This window comes from Podarcis pityusensis, assembly GCF_964106645.2.
Source record: "Podarcis pityusensis genome assembly, chromosome: 4".
Taxonomy (NCBI): Eukaryota; Metazoa; Chordata; class Lepidosauria; order Squamata; family Lacertidae; genus Podarcis; species Podarcis pityusensis.
The window spans coordinates 7454274-7477388 of NC_138027.1; the positions used below are offsets into that span (position 1 = coordinate 7454274).

Consider the following 23115-nt stretch of genomic DNA (forward strand, 5'->3'; position numbering starts at 1 on the left):
ATTGAGGCTGGACTGAATAGCAGGCCACTAAGCCCTGGGGTATCGGAGGGTCCTCTACCCACCAGCCCGGCCTGCTGTACAATCTGGAGCGCTGATTTTTCGACCTGGGCTCTTTGGAAACTTGTTACAGGTTTAAGAATATAAGAACGTGAGACAAGCTGGGAATGGTTGGCTCCTGGGTGAATTAGGAAGTTTAAGATCCTCATGGCTTTTGGAGCATATGTACTCCATATGGAGCATATGGAGTTTCCACTGAAATGAGGCTGCACTTTAATGTTTTAATGTTGTATTTTAATGTTGTTTTTTAAGCTGTATTTCAATCAATTGTTTTTATATTTGCTGTTAGCTGCCCTGAGCCCGGTCTTGGCTGGGGAGGGCGGGGTATAAATAAAAATTATTATTATTATTATTATTACTACTACTCAGGCACTGCACAACTAATAATAATATTAATAATAATACGCCACCAATCTGGCTGGGTTTCCCCAGCCACTCTGGGCGGCTCCCAACAGAATATTAAAAACACAATAAAACATCAAACATTAAAAACTTCCCTAAACAGGGCTGCCTTCAGATGTCTTCTAAAAGTGAGGTGGTTGTTTGTTTCCTTGACATCTGATGGAGGGCGTTCCACAGGGAGGGCGCCACCACCGAGAAGGCCCTCTGCCTGGTTCCCTGTAAGCTCACTTCTCGCAGGGAGGGAACCGCCAAAAGGCCCTCAGTATCTGGGCTGAACGATGGGGGTGGAGATGCTCCTTCAGGTGTACTGGGCCAAGGCCGTTTAGGGCTTTAAAGGTCTGCACCAACACTTTGAATTGTGCTCGGAAACGAATATGGACATTTGCACAGAATGAATATGAATGTGGACATTTCCATAGAAAACACAGGCAAGAGTTAAGTCACGAGAGAAGTACAGTGGTACCTCTGGTTGTGAACGGGATCCGTTCCGGAGCCCCGTTCACAACATGAGCAGAACGCAACCCATGTCTGCGCATGCCGCGATTCGCCGCTTCTGCGCATGATGTCATTTTGAGCATCTGCACATGCGCGAGCGACAGAACCCGGAAGTAACCCATTCTGTTACTTCCGGGTCGCCGCAGGACGTATCCTGAAAGAGTGTAACCTGAACTGAATGTAACAAGAGGTATGACTGTATGAGGGTTGCAAACAGGCTTAGCAAGACCATCAAGGGCAAAATAAAAACAGATCCAGGGGCTGCGTCAATCAGCTGTTGCTAAAAACGTAAGAAGAGATTGCTGGATCCAGCCAATAGCCCATCTAGCCCCGCAATCCTGTTCTAACGGTGGCCAAACAAAGACTTGTGGAAAACCAGCAAGCAGCAGCCGAGCGCAAGAGCAACTGTCCTTTCCTGCGGTTTCCAGCAATTCAAGCATTGCGGCCTCCCAGCTGTGAAGGCAAAAAGCATCGGCTTCCTGGCTGGTAGCCACCAAGAGCAGCCTCCTCTGTGAGTTTGCCTAATCCTCTTTTTAAAGCCATCTAGGCTGGCAGCCATCCCTGCCTCGCATGAGAGCAGGTTTCACAGTTTAACAAGACACTTAAACAAGCTGTGTGGTCGTCATGGCCTCTTGTGGTTTCTCAACAAGGCGATTGACGGTCATAATTTTCAGGGAAGATTGCTTCAACGCCCGGTTGCCAGCTTTCCTCCACAATGCAGAGCCACATGGAAAAACGCATGCATGCTCAACTCAACAATTGCCCTGCAATGCTCTCCCCTCCTCTTGCCCCAAATCCTTAGCAACGCACGGTGGTTCCTTGCAGGATACGTGCGTGTTTGGGGTGACCCAATGTTAAAATCCTGAGGATCCATGGGCTTTTACCTCCCCCCTCCCAGACAGCCTCCTTTATCTCTAGCCTCCCTTATCTCTCTCCCGATCCCACTGATCAGCTGCTTCCTTTCAACACTCCCTTCCCTCTTGTTTGCCTTGGTGTCTTTTCCTTAGCTGGAGCAGTTTTTTGCTCCTCTTTTTCTTCTAATTTCTCTCCTCATTGCTTTCGTCTTCCTGTCTCCTCTCCTTGCAAGTTCGCTGTCTTTACCTCCCCCCTCCCAGGCAGCCTCCTTTATTGCTAGCCTCCCTTATCTCCCTCCCGAATGCTTGCGATCAGCGGCTTCCTTTCAACACCCCCTTCCCTCTTTCAGAAGACAAATAAACCATGATCTGCTTTTCGCCCCTGGGCAATTCGGCTTCAGGGACCGTGCATTCGCTCCGTAAGACGCGCAGACATTTCCCCTTACATTTTTGGAAGAAAAAAGTGCATCTTATGGAGCGAAAAATACGGTAAGTTCAAATCCCAATCCTGCCACCATTTCACATTCGTGCAAAACTTTATATTCCGACAGGGAGGTGTGTTGCCAACTGATTCTCCGTACAAGGCTCCGTGTTTGCCGGAGAGGTGCTCCGCTGCCCCCAGAGCGGGAGGGTTTGGCGCAGGTGTGTCTGCCCTGCAAGAGAACAGACAGTAAAAGCAATAAGCGGCATTACCCGGGCATGCAGTCCCCGCACAAGGTGTCCGCCGCGGCTGTTCCAGGGCTGGCATGGACCCTCCTCTTGGCTTCACAGTGGGTGTGCAGTAAACAGAATTCCAGCCCGTAGCTAGGAGAGAAGGTTCCCGCAGAGCAAGCCTTGCAAATCATCCCCAGTCCTTTCCCATAGCCACATGTCTAGGGTGGGAAATCAAACAAAAAGCAGAGTTAAGATGCCACAAGCTCAACCAGGCAAGGGATGCAGTTCCTTATGCCTCACTTCCCTTCCAGCTGTTGGACTGACGTCCGCTGCTGGGATGTGGCGGAATCTTCAAGGAAATCCCAACACTCGTGAGGCGGGTGAGAGGGTTCCTTATTAAAAGGCTGGATTCTGGGCTTGAACATTGCAAATATAATAATAATAATAATAATAATAATAATAATAATAATAAAGTTGTGCTCCCTTTACAAATTTGGTCTGGCTAAAAAGTAAGGTGAGATACATACTAGATTTGGGGAGGGGGATAGATAGCTTGGCTAGTTTCTGATCCATTCTGATATAAAATAAAATAATAATAATAAATTTTATTTATACCCTGCCCTCCCCAGCCAGAGCCGGGCTCAGGGCAGCTAACACCAATAAAATCACAGTAAAAACATAATGGGGGTGGGTGGGGAATTTAAAATACAGGTTAAAATACAATTTAAAATGCAGCCTCATTTTAATAGTAGCCCATAGATCAAAACCATAAGGGGAGGGAAACATAAGGGTCAGACTGAGTCCAAGCCAAAGGCCAGGCAGAACAGCTCTGTCTTGCAGGCACTGCGGAAAGATGTCAAGTCCCGCAGGGCCCTGGTCTCTTGTGACAGAGCGTTCCAAGTTGGGGCCAGTACTGAAAAGGCCCTGGTCCTAGTTGAGACCAATCTAATGACCTTGCAACTTGGGACCTCCAAAGTGTTGTCATTTGTGGACCTTAAGGTCCTCCACAGGGCATACCAGGAGAGGCGGTCCCGTAGGTACAAGGATCCTAGGGCTTTAAAGGTTAAGATGCCACAAGCTCAACCAGGCAGGGGATGCAGTTCCTTATACCTCACTTCCCTTCCAGCTGTTGGACTGACGTCCGCCTCTGGGATGTGGCGGAATCTTCATGAAAATCCCAACACTCACGAGGAAGGCGAGAGGGTTCCCTATCAAAAGGTTGGATTTTGGGCTTGAAGGTTGCAAATAGTGAACGAAATGCACAAGATTCCTCCCAGATGAAGTTGGATGTGCTTTTTTTTTGCTACCGGCCTTCATAGTGGGAAATGGGATTTGGGACGGAGAAGCAGGAAATCAGATTGTGGCAAAAAAGAGAGAAGCTGTTGAGCATTAGCTCACAGTCAGTGCGCAACTGAGCTGTACAGGGCGCAGGTTCTGCGGAGACATACAGTTCCTGTTAAATCGATGCATGCATTTGCAGCAGGTTTCTGTATAATCTAAAGGTCTAAAGCAGGGTGGATAAAAACCAATGATTTAAAAAATAAATAAATCCAAAAATTAGATTTTTTAAAATTTTAATCGGATTTTTTTTTTTAATTTAAATCAGATTTTTAAAATAAAATGCTTTTGGAGGAAAAATCTTTCTAAAGTTAGTTTTCTCTTTAAGTTACATTATAGTCCAGAGGCTATTCATCAGGAAATAAGAATTTGTTTTAAGTTTTCATGTCTACTAAAACTCAGTCTAAGTTTTGTTTTTTAAACATGTTTAACCACATCAGTTAACAAACATGGATACATATGCTATAATGTTATTGTTTTAATTAAATAAATTGTTATTAAGGAAATGATTATTTTTCTCCTTCCAATAAAGCACAGCAGAAAAGTTGCCCAAATATAAACAGTTAACTTATTAAACCTCACAATAATTTCATAATTACCTGTCATGTATTTTTAATAGTATAACCAAATCAGTAATTTTTGATACAACTGTAAAACCTACTCTGAAAGTTTATTATTCCAAAAATGAAACCTTCCTCTGGTTGTAAATATTAAGATTATACCAGCAAGAATGAGTCTTTCTGTAAAAAAAAAAAAAAAAAAGATTTAAATCAAGTCTTACTGACTAGTGATTTAAATCGATTTGATTTAAATCAAATCCACCCTGCTCAAAAGGGACTGCAACCATCGGGAAGAAAAATAAGCGGCAGTTAATATAGTAGGCCCTGTTTATTGAAAGGCACATTGCTCAATGGCTGTCTTGTTTACAGAACACAGCTGCCTGGAGTTAGGAGAAAACGGTGCTAACGCGGCGGCAATTTGGAAGCGAACGCTTAAAAAGAACAGCCACAAAAATGTGGCCCAGCATGCTTCGCCAGAGAAAGGCCTTTTCAGCTTTGAGGAGCTCCCGTTCTGAGAACGAAATGCATGCTGCAGCATAAAAAAGAAAACTAAAAATTGCGAGTGTAAAACCTTCAGGCTGTAGCTTTGTCAGACACATCTACTTGCCCATGGTTAGGCGAAAGCATAAACAGACAAGAATGCTAGAATACTACAGTTTCTCATTCTGCATCCAAAACCGAAAGAGGAACATTTTCTAAATTAAGCCATTTCCCTCTATGAACCTGGCACTGCTTTTATTATTATTATTATTATTATTATTATTATTATTATTATTATTATTTTAAATGATATTTATTAGAGTTTCCAATAAAAAGAACACATCAGTAAAAAAATTAAAAAGAAAAAAGAAAAATACACAGTTCAAAAATACACAATACATAATAAAAAACAAAACAAAAAAACAAAAGACAAAAAAGAAAACAGTTAAAAACAATACCACCTTTTCATCACCATTTTTAAATTTACTTATTTTCTGGACCTCCTCATACCTCCCTCTTTTGTATTCCAGTTCAATTTTGTTTGTCCAGCAATTTCTTTCCCTCTTTTTTAATCCCAATCCTTAATCTTAATATAGTATAACATTAAAATTTTTACCTCTTAAAAACCAGATTTCCATTTCCTTTAACTTTTTTAATCCTAATCCTTAATCTTGATCTATATATAACTTTAAAGCCTGTATAGCTAGAAGCCACTTTATTTCAATCCATCATCACTCTAACATTCTTTAATTTTGCAATGTTTCTGTAGATAATCTTTAAATGCTATTATTATTATTATTATTATTATTATTATTATTATTATTGTGAATGCATGTTGGGGCAGCAGCATATTTTGTGAATGGAAGCCTTCTCTTGCCATTAATAAATGTTGTTGCGGTTTCGGTGCTGAACTGTGCTGCCTGAGGAAATGACGCAAATAATTGCATAATTTAGGGGAAATATAATTCAGCAACCCCTTTGGTTTTGGAAACGCCAGTAGGCTTTGCCACGAGGTTCCCGCAAGAGCAGCATCAAGTATCTCCAAGAGTAGATTCAGGTCCATAGGGACTAGAAACTTTGATTTTAAATGGATGGATGAAAACAAAAGCACCCATTCAGCACCGATGCAGCTGGGCTGCAGAGGCCAGGCATTCGGAAACATCTCAGATAGGTTTGCTTACCCTGTCTGGCTCCTCTCCCGGAGGACACCCTTCGCAAGGGACACAGTAGCCTTTGGAACTCCAGTACTCTTGACTGCCGCATGCTTGTGCCTGGTGCCAGAAGAAGGCCTGAAAAAAGCAAAAGGGAGAGAATTTGGCACTCTGATGTCCACAGTGTTCAGCTCCTGAAGCCAGCCAGAGCCAACTGCGCTACCAGGCTGGCTCCAGGCTGCTGAGACTGCCGCTGCCACGTTTCCCGGGAACGGATTTGCAAATCTGGGGACATTCCGGGGACGGAATTTGTCCGGGGACAGATTTGCAAATCCAGGGACTGTCCCCGGGAACCGGGGACATCTGGTAACCCTAACTTAACATATAGAATAAGAGAACAAGAAGAACATGCATTTAGAGAAGATTGGGAAACGTTTATTGAATATATGGGGGGAAATTGTGTACACCTGAAAACGTGGCAGCAGTAAGATAAATTCAACAGTGCACCGTATTTTTCGCTCCATAAGACGCACCCGACCATAAGACGCACCTAGTTTTTAGAGAAGGAGAACAAGAAACAAGAAAGCAATGCAAAGCCTCTTGAGTGAAGAGGCAGGAGCGCTCCCTCTTTGCTCAAGAGGCTTTGCGTGGCTATCCCTGAAGCCAGAAGAGTAAGAGGATTTTGTGCGCACCGATCCCTCTTGCTCTTCTGGCTTCTGGGATAGCTGCGCAGCCTGCATTCGCTCCATAAGACTCACACACATTTCCCCTTACTTTTTAGGAGGGGAAAAGTGCGTTTTACAGAGCGAAAAATGCGGTAAATAAGTTTTGATGGATGCAATAATGGAATACTGAATGGTTTAGTTTGTGTAAAATATGCAGGGATTTATGATATGCAAAATGAACCACGGAAAGAGAAGAAGGGAAGTCACTGACATTTTGAGGTTGTTTAAATGAAAGTTCTAAAGTGTAAAACAGAAAATTTAATAAAAATAATACACACACACAAAATATATATTGAAATGGAAGCCATTCTGATGGTATTGAGAGAGAAAATTCACTGCCTCCCGAGGGAGCCCGTTTTACAGTTGAACAACTCCTAAAGGGCACACCATGACCTCCTCAAAGAATGAGAAGCTCCAGAGTCTGTCTTGCATGCAGTGAAGTCGTCAGAAGTCGACAACTGCTGTGATCGTGTGTTTTTATAAATATCTGCTGCAGAAAGTTCCTGGAGGTGATGCAAAATGACTGGGATTTTTCTTTCCCTTGCAAAGCTGGATTTTGCTTCCTGAAATGATGGACTAGATGCCTGCTCTCCCAAGTCCCCAATTCCATACACATCCAGACTGGTAGGTTTTTGTCCACACTGTAACCAGGACTGTGTCCCGCATGGTAAAGGTAAAGGGACCCCTGACCATTAGGTCCAGTCATGACTGACTCTGGGGTTACGGTGCTCATCTCGCTTTACTGGCCGAGGGAGCCTGCGTACAGCTTCTGGGTCATGTGGCCAGCATGACTAAGCAGCTTCTGGCGAACCGGAGCAGTGCACGGAAACGCCGTTTACCTTCCCGCCGGAGTGGTACCTATTTATCTACTTGCACTTTGTGCTTTCGAACTGCTAGGTTGGGAGGAGCAGGGAGCTCACCCCGTCGCGGGGATTCAAACCGCCGACCTTCTGATCGGCAAGTCCTAGGCTCTGTGGTTTAACCCACAGTGCCACCCGCATGGTGCCCGAGGGCAACTGAACCCATCTTTCATTTCACGAGAGGCACAGGGAAAGTTCAAGGCAGGGAAACTTACAAAAAGGAAGAATTGGGAGCAGATGCTACAGAGCCAGATAACCGATGCCAGAACCTTCGGTTGCAATAAAAATATAAAATTACAACATAATTTAAAACAAAACCAGCCCATAAAGCAAACCGCAGCGAAAGAAAAACCACAGCATGCCGGGAAATAGAGAATGAGCTCAGAGAGACTTTGTACGAACTGCTTGCTCGAGAAAGGATCTCTCCACACTGAGTACAGTGAAACGATGGAATTTGTTCCCAGGGATTAGACCGATTCAGGGAGGATAATGCTGTCTCTGCTGGAATATGAGATGCCCCATTTGAATTGGCATTCCGCCGGCTCCTAAAGATGCATCTGTTTAAGGCAAGCGGTCCCCTGATCTTCTGACCTGAACTTCCTGAGCTAGCTGTTTTCACTGCTGTTTTTAATTCTTATCCTCTTCTAATGACTCGTTTCCACTGCACAATTTAATGACGGAGGCTTTCAACGTATGGATGGAATTGTTTTATTGTGCATTTTAATTATGTTGGGTACATTTATAAAATTGGTTTTACAGCTCTTACTCTCAGGAAGTTTTTCCTGATGTTTAGTTGGAATCTCCTTTCTTGTAACACTCAAAGCCATGGGTTCGAATCCTACCCTCCAGAAGAAGGAGGCAAAGTAATACATATATAAGTACTGTAGATGAATTACTGCTAAGGCTATCAATGGCTGCTACCTTCACCGTTGGAGGCAGTAAGGCTCCAAATACTAGTTTCTGGGAACCACAAGTGATTTTCTTGGCCCACGGCCAAGGACCATAGCATGAGTTTGGGAACTGGAGCATCATCAATGATCTCCACAAATTGCGGCTTCGCAGATCATGAAAGTAAACTTTTCATCCCTCTGACTCAGTAAAAAAAACACAACACCACGAAAACCAAACATGACCCAGAAATGCAGCAGTGGCACAAAAGACAGACGCCCATTCAGCTGACTTTTCCAGGTTTCGTGGACGCAACCACTGAAGTATTTGGAGGAGGAGAAAGTGGCAGTAGGGGGTTGCCTTGCCTGGGGTTGGACTAGATGACCCTCGGGGTCCCTTTAACTCTACAACTCCGGCTATGAAGACAGACTCAGGACGAAAGGGAGAAACGTGCTAAGAGGAAGGCACGTTTGGCAAACCTCCAACATGATCAACTCCCTCCCGGGAACCTATGTCCACGCTGTGGAAGGACGTGTGGATCCAGAATTGGCCTCCACAGTCACTTATGGAGTCATTGTTGAGGAATACAATCTTACTCGGCTATGAGTGATCACCAAAGAAGAAGAAGATAGGGAAGAACTCTTCGTTGGGAAAGTCAGTCTGTAATATCATCAGCAGGTGAAATCCAGAGTTCAACACAAACCATGAAACAGGAAGGATAGGGGATAATAATAACAATAATAATAATTTATTATTTATACCCCGCCTATCTGGCTGGGTTTCCCCAGCCACTCTGGGAGGCTTCCAACAGAATATTAAAATACAATAATCTATTAAACATTAAAAGCTTCCCTAAACAGGGCTGCCTTCAGATGTCTTCTAAAAGTCTGGTAGTTGTTTTCCTCTTTGACATCTTGTGGGAGGGCGTTCCATAGGGCGGGCGCCACTACAAGAAGGCCCTGTGCCTGGTTCCCTGTAACTTGGCTTCTCGCAGCGAGGGAACCACCAGAAGGCCCTCGGAGCTGGACCCCAGTGTCTGGGCCGAACGATGGAGGTGGAGACACTCCTTCAGGTCTACTGGACCGAGGCTGTTTAGGGCTTTAAAGGTCAGCACCAACACTCTGAATTGTGCTCGGAAACGTACTGGGAGCCAATGTAGATTTTTCAGGACTGGTGTTATGTGGTCTCGGCAGCTGCTCCCAGTCACCAGTCTAGCTGCTGCATTCTGGATTAGTTGCAGTTTCCGGGTCACCTTCAAAGGTAGCCCCACGTAGAGCGCATTGCAGTAGTCCAAGCGAGAGATAACTAGATGGTCTTAAAGGTCCCCGCATTCTGCAGATATTCAGATGTTCTTGGCCACCTCCCTTCTCCTGATGCCTGAGTTTCCCCGAGCTCTTAGATGTCTGCTTGCGCTGGCAAGAACTGACTCACCGCCAGTTTAAGATGACAGAACAGCTCCCTGGCATAATGAGTGCCTAGGCAGCATTTTAGAACATGTGGCAATGTGAGTTGCAGTTCAGACCTGCCCATTGTGGTTTTGTTTCCTTCCCTTGGAAAACTTCCCCTTGTTGGCTGGGGTCCCATACATGGCCTGCCCGCCCCCCCCCCCCGCCTCAGTCAGGAGTCTATTTTGGGAAAGAGGGCGAGGGCAAAACCCAGCTGGCCAATCCCAAGTGCAAAGACGTCGATGGCTTCAAAGAGACTCGTCTGTTGGGTCTTCCTGGGTTCCCTCAAGGTCACCATCTGGACCTGTCGTGCCCAAACTGTCTGCCAAGGAACATTTACGGGGTAGGAAGGAACTGCTGGTGCTACAATAAATCTTCCAAATATTAATCATGAGAAGCTCCTGGAAGGACAAAGGACAGAATAGGCTCCTATTCAATGCATTTCTTGACCTCGACTCTTTCCTTAGGACGGGTAATGGTCCCCCTTCTGTGTTTTGGGTATGAGTGGTGGAGCATTTAATCACTCCTGAGGCAGAGATGCAGCTGGAGAGTGTGCTGTGTCAGAGGAGGGTGGCTAATGCCTCTCTGTATGAGTCACTGCTCTGTGTATTGGAAGAAGCAAAGATCAACAGTGGCAAAGCAATGATTCTTCGACATCAACTTCGCTGGATGTGCGGATGCCTGATTATCGTCTTCCAAAACAACTGCTCTCTTCCGAACTTAAAAATGGAAAGCGCAATGCTGGTGATCAACAAAAGAGGTCTAAAGACTCTTTCAAAAATGCAGTATAAACACCAGCAACTGGAAAACACCTGCCTGTGAGCACTCCAGTTGGAGAACAGCCTTGACCAAAGGTGTCATGGGCTTTGAAGATGCTCAAACTCAGGACAAAAGGGAGAAATGCGCTAAGAGGAAGGCACGCTTGGCAAACCCACACCGTGATCAAACTCCCGCCTGGAAACCAATGTCCCCACTGTGGAAGGATATGTGGCTCCAGAATTGGCCTCCACAGTCACTTACGGACTCCCTTTTAAAACCGTGTTCATGGAAGACAATCTTACTCGGCTACGAGGGATCAAGAAAGAAGAAGAAGTATGAGTCACTGCTCTGTGCTAGCCTCCTATCCAGATAGGGGGAGAGATAGAGTGTGGGGAAAGGGGATGGCAGAAATAGAGAGGGCATGAAAATGAAATGGCAGAAGGCGAGAGAGAGAGCATGTAAAGGCAGGGTTAGAAACAGGGAGAGAGAAAGGGGTGACTGCACCCACAAAAAAGTTCCCTTGTCCTTGATTAATAATAATAATAATTTTGTTGCTTCCAACAAAATATTAAAATACAGTAATGCATCAAACATTAAAAGCTTCCCTGAACAGGGCTGCCTTCAGGTGTCTTCTAAAAGTCTGGTAGTTGTTGTTCTCTTTAACATCTGGTGGGAGGGCGTTCCACAGGGTGGGCGCCACTACCGAGAAGGCCCTCTGCCCGGTTCCCTGTAGCCTTACTTCTCACAGTGAGGGAACCGCCAGAAGGCCCTCGGCACTGGACCTCAGTGTCCGGGCCGAACGATGGAGGTGGAGATGCTCCTTCAGATATACTGGGCCTTTGAGGCCGTTTAGGGCTTTAAAGGTCAACACTAACACTTTGAATTGTGCTCGGAAACGTACTGGGAGCCAATGTAAAGAGCCAGTAAGATGCCTGGTAGGTTGGTAAGCAGCTCCTTGCTTGGCTGATGTGGATTTTATCCACAGGCAGGGAATCATTGTTTCCCTCCTCCCTCTTACAATAGACCATCACATCCTCAGGCTTACTACCAATCCGGGTGTGTGCATAAGAAAGGGGAATATTTGCAAAGCAGTGGAGGCAGAGATTGCCGGTGGAAACACTGTTGGGACCACTTTTCCAGCACGGCGCGAGAGGCAACAAAGTCAAGTCATGGGGAAGAAATCACACTTACCATCAGTAGGCTGAGGGCTGACCAGAAATTCAGGGTCCTCTTCATCTTGAGGGGTTCGGTTTCAAAGCAGCCGCAAAACGAAGCTGTCGGGGGGCAGAGAACAGAGAGTTTACTGACAGAGGCCCAGCCTTTTATACTCTCCTCTGTACAGGCTGTGGTCCCAGCTCCCTTGAATGAGCTGTGTTTACTTCCATCCCCTATACAGCTCTGTTTACCCCTGCAAATTACAGTCAATTGCACAGGAAACTTATCAGCTGTGATTTAAACTAAAGAGAAGGAAACGGGAAATGTACAGGCTTCCTCCCGCGGTGGGAGTCAAAAACGCTTCCCCTCTTCGGTTTATTTATGTGGGTTCAGGTGCTTTTGAAGTCATTCAGTGCCTCAGAGCCTTGCAGTTCTGAAGGAAGGCTTCTCTGCCAAAATGCCGATTGCAAGAGAAGAGCTGTGCTGGATTAGACTGAAAAAGCCTGACGGGTCCAACATCCTGTTTCTCACAGGGGTAAACCAGATGTCTACGGGGTAGCCTGCGATCAGGACTTGGGCGCAACAACCCGCACTTGGGATGCCCAGCTGCTGGCATTCAAGGGAATAAAGGTCCAGTCGTGGCTGACTCTGGGATTGTGGCGCTCATCTCGCTTTATTGGCCAAGGGAGCCAGCATACAGCTTCCAGGTCGTGTGGCCAGCATGACTAAGCCGCTTCTGGCAAACCAGAGCAGCACACGGAAACGCCGTTTACCTTCCTGCCGGAGCGGTACTTATTTATCTACTTGCACTTCGTGCTTTCGAACTGCTAGGTTGGCAGGAGCAGGGACTGAGAAACGGGAGCTCACCCCATCACGGGGATTCGAACCGCCGACCTTCTGATCGGCAAGTCCTAGGTTCTGTGGTTTAACCCACAGTGCCCCCCGCGTCCCAGTATTCAAAGGAATATTATCTGCAATATTGGGAGGTACTGCAAGGCCATTGTAGCCCAATCCTCAACGAGGCTTCCGGACTGCTGTTGCTTTCAAGTGCGATTCGTCAAGTTGCACATTCAAGTTGTGCAATGGTTCGTGGGAGAGGGCTTGCATTTCCCCCGCAAAAGGTCAGACATTTTTTAGATCAGGAAAGTAACGGAGAATTGCACTGGAAAGCACGGGATTAATGCTTGCATTGCCACATCATCTAACCTCTCTGCAAACATCATCTAATCTCCATGCAAGCAAATTGAGTGCTCCATAGATGGGGTCTTGAGAAGCAGCCTTTGTCTAAGCCAGGTGTGGGGGACCTTGTTCTCCCCAAATGTGGCTGAAATACAATCCCCATCACCCCTGGCCATTGGCCATGCTTGCTGGGGCTGTTGGGAGTTGTAGTTCAGAAGCATCTGGAGAACCAAAGTTCCCCACACTGGGCCCAATCCTTTTATAAAGCCATCCAAGTTGGTGACCCTAATAAATAATAATAGTAATAATAATAATAATTTTATTATCTATACCCTGCCCATCTGGTTGGGTTTCCCCAGCCACTCTGGGCGGCTCCCAACAGAATATTAAAAACACGATAAAACTTTAACTACTAAAAACTTCCCTAAACAGGGCTGCCTTCAGGTGTCTTCTAAAAGTCAGATACAGTGGTACCTCGGGTTACAGACCCTTCAGTTTACAGACTGCTAACCCAGAAATAGTACCTTGGGTTAAGAACTTTGCTTCAGGATTAGAACAGAAATTGTGCGGCGGCAGCGGGAGGCCCCATTAGCTAAAGTGGTACCTCAGGTTAAGAACAGTTTCAGGTTAAGAATGGACCTCTGGAATGAATTACGTTTTTAACCCAAGGTACCACTGTAGTTGTTTATTTCCTTAACATCTGATGGAAGGGCATTCCACAGGGCGGGTGCCACTACCAAGAAGGACCTCTGCCTGGTTCCCTGTAACCTCACTTCCCGTGGTGAAGGAACTGCCAGAAGGCCCTTGGAGCGGGACCCCTATGTCTGGGCTGAACAATGGGGGTGGAGATGCTCCTTCAGGTATACTGGGCCAAGGTCGTTTAGGACATCTGATGGGAGGACATTCCACAGGGCGGGCGCCACCATCGAGAAGGCTCTCTGCCTGGTTCCCTGTAGCTTTGCTTCTCACAGGGAGGGAACTGCCAGAAGGCCCTCGGAGCTGGACCTCAGTGTCCGGGCTGGACGATGGGGGTGGAGACGCTCCTTCAGGTCTACTGGGCCAAGGCTGTTTAGGGCTTTCAAGGTTGGCACCAACACTTTGAATTGTGCTCAGAAACGTACTGGGAGCCAATGCAGGTCTTTCAGGACCACCATCACATCTTGAGGACCAAATCCCCGAATTCTACCCCGTGCTGCATGAACCAGTTTTTCCTTTGGTGGGTCCTGAATCTGCCAACATTTATGCTTGTTGGATGACCCCACTGAGTTTTATGAGAGAGGGAGGGAAATCATAGAATCAGAGTTGGAAGTGACCCCAGTGGTCATCTAGTCCAACCCCCTGAAATGCAGGAATCTCAGCTAAAGAATCCATGACCAATGGCCATCCAACCTCTGCTTAAAAACCTCCAAGGAAGGAGAGTCTACAACCACCCGAGGGAGACCATTCCAAGCATCCTCAAGGCTGCAGAAATGAGCAGAGTAGCAGAAAATCCTGTTTAAGCAAACGCATGCAAACCCACCTAATTTGCACTTCCTCCACGGATCACAGAAGGCAGCTTTTTCCTGGTGCAAATGCGCAGAATGGCTGGTGTGAACACCCAAAGGGCACCAAGCTGGCAAAAAATATATATCCAAGTTTCTAAAAGCAAGGCTGAAAGTAGGACTTAGCAAATCTCAAAGGGCTGATGGATCCCCTCAGGGGAACAGCGAGTTCCCATTATAGCACCACTGGCAGGCTCTCCAGCCTCCTCAAGACAGCCAAACTCCCTAAAGTCACCTCCAAAATAATTGCACACAAAGCTCTCGGAAACCGTCCGCCGGCGCCGCGTCTGAAAAGAACTTTGCGCCATTAAAAGTGACCTCGGCCAACCCAGCGGCTGTGAAGAACGATCCGCGGGAGGCTAATTGGGCCGAAAGGAGCCCACAATGAAATGACCGCGCATTCATTTAATTTGATCGATTGGCTCCCCCGGAGGAACAGCCTTCCCCTTCACATCTGGCACACTTTGAGCTCACCCAGAGAAGGCTCAGGATGCCCGGACTCCCTGGCACCGCCTGGAATTGCAGCCTGGGAACACGGCCAGGAGCCGAGGTCGGGAGCAGGGGCCGGCTTGGCTGTTAGACAGACTGAACGCTTGTCCCAAGTGCCGTCTATTGGACACACTTCAGGCAGGAAGAGGGCCAAGGATGGTGTCAAACGACTTGAGTGTCGAGTCCTGAGGAGGTTACAGCTTTACCAAGGATGGAAAGCAGGTTTGTCTGGAGAAGGAAAGGTACATACCCTCCAACATTTCTCCAATGAAAATAGGTTTTTTCTTTTACTGTACTATTATTATTATTATTATTATTCCCATCCCATCCGACTGGGTTGCCCCAGCCACTATGGGCAGCTTCCAACATATATAAAAATATAATAGAACATTTAAAAACTTCCCTAAACAGGGCTGCCTTCAGAGGTCTTGTAAAGGTTGCATAGTTACTTATCTCCTTGGCTCGGGGGTTGTATAACTCCATACCCTCCAACATCTCTCCAATGAAAATAATAATAATAATAATAATAATAATAATAATAATTTATACCCCATCCATGTGGCTGGGTTTCAAGTGGCAGGGAGTTCCAAAGTATAGATGCTGCCACACTAAGTGGAATGGTGGGAGGTAATCTGGTCCCAAGTTGTTAAGGGATTTGGATACAAACCCTGAACTTGGCCTGGGAGAAAATCAGCAGCCAGTGCAGAGATCTGATCACAGAATAGTAGTAGTAGTAGTAGTAGTAGTAGTAGTAGTAGTAATTTTATTATTTACATCTGGCAGGGTATCCCCAGCCACTCTGGGCGGCTCCCAACAGAATATAAAAAACATGATAAAGCACCAAACATTAAAAACTTCCCTAAGCAGGGCTGCCGTCAGGTGTCTTCTAAAAGTCAGTTAGTTATTTATTTCCTTGATATTTGATGGGACCTCCAGAATGAATTAAGTTCTTAACCCAAGGTACCACTGTAGTTGTTTATTTCCTTGACATCTGATGGAAGGGCGTTCCACAGGGCGGGCGCCACCACCAAGAAGACCCTCTGCCTGGTTCCCTGTAACCTCACTTCTCGCAGGGAGGGAACTGCCAGAAGGCCCTTGGAGCTGGACTTCAGAGTCCAGGCTGAACAATGGAGGTGCAGACGCTCCTTCAGGTATAGTGTCGTCTTAAGGAAAAGCAGGACATTTCCAGATAAAATCAGAAACCGGGACGACTTCTGTAAATCCAGGGCCGTCCCTGGAAAATAGAGACACTTAGAGGGTCTGCCATTTTTGCACCTTTCTTTAGTGTTTTTTCACCTGGCTGGAATGGAGTCTTGAGCTCTGATAATGTCTCTCACTTGCCTGGACAGGGAACAGAGAGCAGGGGGCGAGAGGATGTGTAGAAGTGAGTCAGTGGAAGACTCTGGGGTCTCAAATTTCAGCGGCGCCCCGTGCGCCACCAAAATCCAGCATCTGCTTGCCTCTCAAATATTTGCAACATCACCCAAGACTTTACGTTCAGCACAACCGAACCGATCATGCTCCCCTAAATCTGCTTCTGCTGGATGGCAGCAGTTTGGAAAAGAGGATACCGAGAGGAGTTCTGATTTGTTGTTGTTTAGTCATTTAGTCGTGTCTGACTCTTCGTGACTCCCTGGACCAGAGCACGCCAGGCACTCCTGTCTTCCACTGCCTCCCGCAGTTTGGTCAAACTCATGCTGGTAGCTTCGAGAACACTGTCCGTTGTCCCCTCCTCCTTGTGCCCTCCATCTTTCCCAACATCAGGGTCTTTTCCAGGGAGTCTTCTCTTCTCATGAGGTGGCCAAAGTCTTGGAGCCTCAGCTTCAGGATCTGTCCTTCCAGTGAGCACTCAGGGCTGATTTCCTTCAGAATGGAGAGGTTTGATCTTCTTGCAGTCCATGGGACTCTCAAGAGTCTCCTCCAGCACCATAATTCAAAAGCATCCATTCTTCGGCGATCAGCCTTCTTTATGGTCCAGCTCTCACTTCCATACATCACTACTGGGAAAACCATAGCTATACGGACCTTTGTTGGCAAGGTGATGTCTCTGCTTTTTAAAATGCTGTCTGGGTTTGTCATCACTTTTCTCCCAAGAAGCAGGCGTCTTTTAATTTCATCACTACTGTCACCATCTGCAGTGATCACAACAGTCACAAAATATCTTCAAATATCCCATGGAAGATGAAGCAAGCTTCATATCTCCTGCTCCGGAGGGTAGGACTCGAACCCAGGGCTTCAAGTTAACAAGAAAGGAGATTGCAACTCAACACCAGGAAGAACTTTCTGGCTGTAAGAGCTGTTCAACAGTGGAACGGATTCCCTTGGGAGAATGTAGACTGCTTCCTTGGAGGTTTTTAAGTAGAGGTTGGACGGCCAGCTGTCTACGATTCTGTGACCCTATAAGCAATTCCTCACGGAAAGCAGAACACGCTCCCTTGAAGCGGGATGCGTCTTTAGGCAAGCTCCTGTCGTCCCCGGGGAAACGGCCCCTTCTGGGTAGCGGTTGCATAACAAGCTTAATCTATCTCCGTGTTTCTTGCATTAATTGTCTCATCCCTTTTGTCAATTCTGAAGAATCAGAAGCGCATTCCTTGAAATTAATTAAGCAGCCCACAGTCCTACGAGACAAGCATCTGGAGGTGTTTTGCTGGGGAAGAAAATACGCTTTTTGCTCAAGGAGATGCTGTAAAGGCACGAGCGGATCGGGGGGCTGCTTTGAAAGGGCAGGGGGGTCCCACTCTGCACCCATTCCAAGGCCGTGCTCATGTCTTGGCCTGAAGAATGCAAGAATAGCGCTGCTGGATCAAGCCAATGGCCCATCGAGTTCTCACAGTGGCCAACCTGTGGGAAATCCCACATGCTCCTTTTATTTGCGATGGTTTCTTTTTGGAATGGTTAAAAAGGTAAAGGGACCCCTGACCATTAGGTCCAGTTGTGGCCGACTCTGAGGTTGCGGCGCTCATCTCGCTTTAATGGCCGAGGGAGCCGGCGTACAGCTTCTGGGTCATGTGACCAGCATGGCTAAGCCGCTTCTGGCGAACCAGAGCAGCGCACGGAAATGCCGTTTAGCTTCCTGCCGGAGCGATACCTATTTATCTACTTTATCTGACGTCCTTTCGAACTGCTAGGTTGGCAGGAGCAGGGACCGAGCAACGGGAGCTCACCCCGTCGTGGGGATTCGAACCGCCGGCCTTCTGATCGGCAAGCCCTAGGCTCAGTGGTTTAACCCACAGCGCCACCCGGATCCCATTTGGAATGGTTAATGGCTTCCATTTTTCAAAAGGCCACAAAGTACACCTGAAATAACCCCAGGGACTCAAATAGCAGCAAAAAAAAGTGGGAAAACATTGTGCTTTTCGAATTTTATCGTGCTGACTTTGCAAACTTGGTAGGGAGAGGACCCTAGACTTTCCATTGCAGTGCCCATAACCTAGGTTTAAGGCGCTATTTGGCAAATAGCTTATATATCTGTGTTTCTAACACTGGAGATAAGCAGAAATGCATTCTCTCCTCCTGTAGCTTCCAGAATTCAGAAACAGCATAGCCTCTATCACAGCTAGTAGCAATTGAGACTTATTCCCCATGACTTATTATTATTAGAATTTATATACAGCCCCTATATGCAGAGGTTTCAGGGTGGTTCACAGAAAAGATCAACACAAAAACCACAATATATATAATCAAAAATAAAAGCAACAACCCAATAACCCCAAAAGAACTACATTTTAAAAAGGCATAGGATGTCAATAAGATCAACCAAAGGCCTGGTTAAAAAGGAACGTTTTTGCCTGGTGCCTGAAGGTGCATAATGAAGGCGCCAGGTGAATTTCCCTGGGGAGAGCATTCCAGAGACGGGGAGCCACTGCAGAGAAGGCCCCGTTCTCGTGTTGCCACCCTCTGGACCTCTCGAAGAGGAGACACATGAAGGAGGACCTCAGAAGATGATCTCAAGGTCTGGGTAGGTTCATATGGAAAGAGGCGGTCCTTGAGGTATTGCGGTCCTGAGCCGTTTAAGGCTTTATAGGTCAAAACCAGCACTTTAAATTGGGTCCAGAAACTAATCGGTAGCCAATGCAATCGGACCAGGATCAGTGTAATGTGAGCAACTGAGACAGATTTGGAAGAAAGTTCTTAAAGAGAAAAAAATAAATAAATAAGGAATGAACTTGGATATACAGTAGTAAAGGTAAACTAGAAGGAACCACAGATGAGGAAGGAAGGGGAATGGGTATAAAGAATATATTGGATGTGTTAAAGTTTTACGTATGTTCGTTGTAAAAGTGGAAAACGCTGAATAATTTTATTTTGTTTAAAGGAAGGTGAAGCAACGTATGATTATGAAGATACTGTTGAGGATCATTACTGCATGACGCTTTGCTGTTAAAACATCAGGGTCCCTTAAATCAACAAACAAACGGTATTCGAAGCCGAAACTCTGGCACACAAAATAACACTGTCCCACGAGAGCTTGTTACCTTGAAACCAGCAGCTAGCATTTCCCTGCAGAGGTGAAATATAAGGAAATTAGTCCAGCCCCTAGCACAGCAGGGCCTGCCAAGGAATCCCAAGAGCCCAAAAGGTAGATGCTCAGTTTACAGCCCATGTCCTTAATTAGGCTCCGTCCAACGAAGCTTGGATGCTGAAGCATATTCAGGTGTCAGGATAAAAGCAAAGGCTGCCGACCGCCCTAGCCTACAGGAAGGAAAGGTGACGCTTTACCTGCGTCACAATGGCATCCGGCCAAGGCTGCCAGAAACACCATAATTCCTTCTCCAGAGAGGTAAGGTGCAGGGGCCAAGGGAAAGATGGCCTGCTGGCTCGTTTGGAGGGGTGAATTGAGGAGAAAGAGGGATGAATCAAGGGAGACTTTAGTCCTACAGTTGATGAGAAGACCACTGTCCCTGCGTTCTGCGCTAGGTGCTGTACGAAACGCTGAAATCGTGCATTTCCCGCTGGCGGTTTGCACAAACCAATATCCATCTCCATCGACATTCGGTGTGGAGATGGCACACTGGCTCCACCCACTAGGCACAGCTGCAGCCTTTCTAACCGCCCCCCCCCCGGCGCTCCCTCGAGGGAGAAGGGCACAGATGGCTCCTTTGTCGCTGATGTAGAAAGCAAAGCCGTGTGCACAGGAATGAGTGGGCCGCGTCATTGTTCCCAGGAATTCTCCCACGACAAAGCCCCTTTGTTAGGGGGGAAAGGGACACTCCCCAGAGAGGCTACTGGCAAGCTCCGGGGTAAAAGGACAACAAGCAGCAACAAAACTGGCCAGGGGCCAAAATGAATCAAGTACCAGTCTTCCAAGCGAGTGCCAAGGGGATCAGACAGAAAGTGGCCGAACAGAGCCAGTATTTCAGGAGTGGGCTTGAATGGTGCCCTTTAACGCAGGAATCTGTCGAGCGAGTCAGCCGCCACCGGGAAGCTGTTCAGAGAATTGTAGAGTTGAAAGGGGACCCAAAAATTCATGCAGTCCAACCCCCTGAAATGCACAGCTAAAGCACCCCATCAGCTGACCACCCAACCTCCAAAGATGGAGAGGCCACCACATGCCTATTGTCAAACAGCTCTTACCCTCAGAAAGTTATTCTGAATGTTATCAGACTCTCCTTCCTTGCCATTTGAATCCATTTAGTTCAGGAGCAGGAGAAAAGAAGCTTGCTCCATCTCCCTTCAGATATTTGAAGATGGCTATCATATCCTGATTGGTTCAAAATTAGGAAAGGAGTACTCTTGAGAGTCCCATGGACTGCAAGAAGATCAAACCGATCCATTCTGAAGGAAATCAGCCCTGAGTGCTCACTGGAAGGACAGATCGTGAAGCTGAGGCACCAATACTTTGGCCACCTCATGAGAAGAGAAGACTCCCTGGAAAAGACCCTGATGTTGGGAAAGATGGAGGGCACAAGGAGAAGGGGACGACAGAGGATGAGATGGTTGGACAGTGTTCTCGAAGCTACCAGCATGAGTTTGACCAAACTGCGGGAGGCATAGCTGTCAACTTACAGATTTGAAAATAGGGGACCAGCAGCCTCAAAAATAAGGGATCAGCAGCCAAAATAAGGGGTTTTGCTATTGTAAAGAGTTCTGGCGGTTCCCTCACTGCGAGAAGCAAAGCTACAGGCAACCAGGCAGAGGGCCTTCTCGGTGGTGGCACCCGCCCTGTGGAACACCCTCCCACCAGATGTCAAAGAGATAAACAACTACCAGACATTTAGAAGACATCTGAAGGCAGGCCTGTTCAGGGAAGTTTTTAATGTGTGACATTTTAATGTATTTTTAATCTTTGTTGGAAGCTGCCCAGAGTGGCTGGGGAAACCCAGCCAGATGGGTGGGGTGCAAATAATAAATTATTATTATTATTATTATTCAATCATGGAATCATACAGCTCTTACCATCAGAAAGTTCTTCCTGATGTTTAGTTAGATTCAAGTTACAAGAGAGGAGATTCCATCGGTTTGGGTCCCAGCCTCTGGAGCAGGAGAAAATAAGGGATGATGGGAGTTGTAGTCCACAACATCTGGAGGGCTACAGGTTTCCCACTCCTGGTTTTAACTTGTGTGAGTACCGCACGGCGAAGTCTCAGAAACCAAGGAAGTAATTGAATACAATTTCACATTCCCACTGGGTGGGAGCTTTGGGTCTCTGCTTCGAATTTTGCCTTCGTGTATCAGGGGAACATTTACAGAACAGATTCACAAAAACAGGCAACAGCCTAACGTTTTCCTTCTCCCACCCCTCCAAAGTGGCTCCCTTTAGCTCACATTCCCAAGATTCCTCTGGCAATTCCAGGGCTGGCTCCATACTTTACCAGAGATGGGGAACAGCTGAGAGGGATGAGTCACTGCGGGGCGGGGGGGGGGGAGACAAAAGCGCTGACTCATCAGGCCCGCCCTGCCCCACAGGGGAAAAGTAGGTCAGCTTGATGCAGAAATTTGAGACGTACATGGCTAACATTGCCCCCACATCATTTTGCTACCGCACCACAAAAATTCGCCCTTGCGGCAATAGTCTCTCTTTTCAAAATATTACAGAGGCTACACCCTACTCTGAATTGAGGAATGCTTCCTCCGGGTCGTCTATCAGTATATTTTGCTTTAGGATTGTAATAAGAATTCCAAGGTCTCAAATGTAAATCAAATGTCCATAAATGTACCAGGCAAACACACACACATAAGTACCGGTATATAAACCACATGTCTGAAATAGCACACGAGCATAGCTGCCAACGTTTCCCTTTTAAAAAGGGAAATTCCCTTATTCCCAATAGGATTCCTCGCAAGAAAAGGGAAAAGTTGACAGCTATGCACAGGAGAACAATCCTGAAGCCATTTTGACTCTCCCAAATTGACCTCAAATATTTCTCTGCAAGGAGGAAGGAAATAGGGAAAAGCATCCCCGTTGTCTTTTGCTTACAAATCCTGTCTTAAGGGCATATTTGTGCATGAACAGGGTGAGCCTGTGACCTGGATTCAGGAACTAAAGTATTAATCATCACAAAAGACTGGCCAGGATGGCCAGGTAAAGGCAATCAGTGACCATTATCAGGTATCCTGGAAAACAGGATTTCTGCTGTAGACCTCCTCCTTCTGTGATGTCTGTATGATGTCTTGTGCTACAGGGTGGGCCATTTCAAAAGTCTATATAGGGGCTTGCACACCATTGTTCTGGGTTCTCCTCCTGCATGTGGTGAGTGGGGACCCTGTTGCAACAGTTAATAAAGATCAGGCTTACTAGCCGCTTTGCTTCTCAATATACTCTGGTTGGCCTCTGTCCTTTTCTCCTACCGATAGGGAACCCACATAAGGGCTCTTGGATAAGGGGAAAGGAACAGGTTTTTTTCTTGTAACAGGAAAGAAAGAATGGCTTTGCAGGAAAAACAAGTTTAACGGGGAAAACCTGTGCAGAAAAGGGCCAGCTTCCTCTACCGCCGCAGCTCCAATGACTCAGGAGACCCCTAAATGCGACTAGCTTGACCCCAAGATGACGAGAACCCTGATCCGTTTCTCCTGGTACTTTTGCGACATCAGGCGCTCTTGCTCACTGTTGCTAAAACACAGCCGAGCCCTCCCCTGTGAGTCT

At 46.7% G+C, this 23115-nt stretch overlaps 1 protein-coding gene across 7 annotated transcripts in view; it reads right to left on the reverse strand.

The window, feature by feature from the left end:
• The window catches only part of RELT (RELT TNF receptor), an 82299-nt gene that overhangs the window by 28288 nt on the left and 30896 nt on the right, over positions 1-23115 (reverse strand). For all 7 annotated transcript variants that reach the window (XM_081002237.1, XM_081002238.1, XM_081002242.1 and 4 more), the window contains 3 exons: positions 11860-11942; positions 6022-6129; positions 2502-2680 (listed from right to left, as the gene is read on the reverse strand). In XM_081002237.1, coding sequence (XP_080858363.1) covers positions 2502-2680; positions 6022-6129; positions 11860-11904 — 332 coding nt within the window. In that variant the 5' untranslated portion in view covers positions 11905-11942. The remainder of the gene's footprint in view (positions 1-2501; positions 2681-6021; positions 6130-11859; positions 11943-23115) is intronic.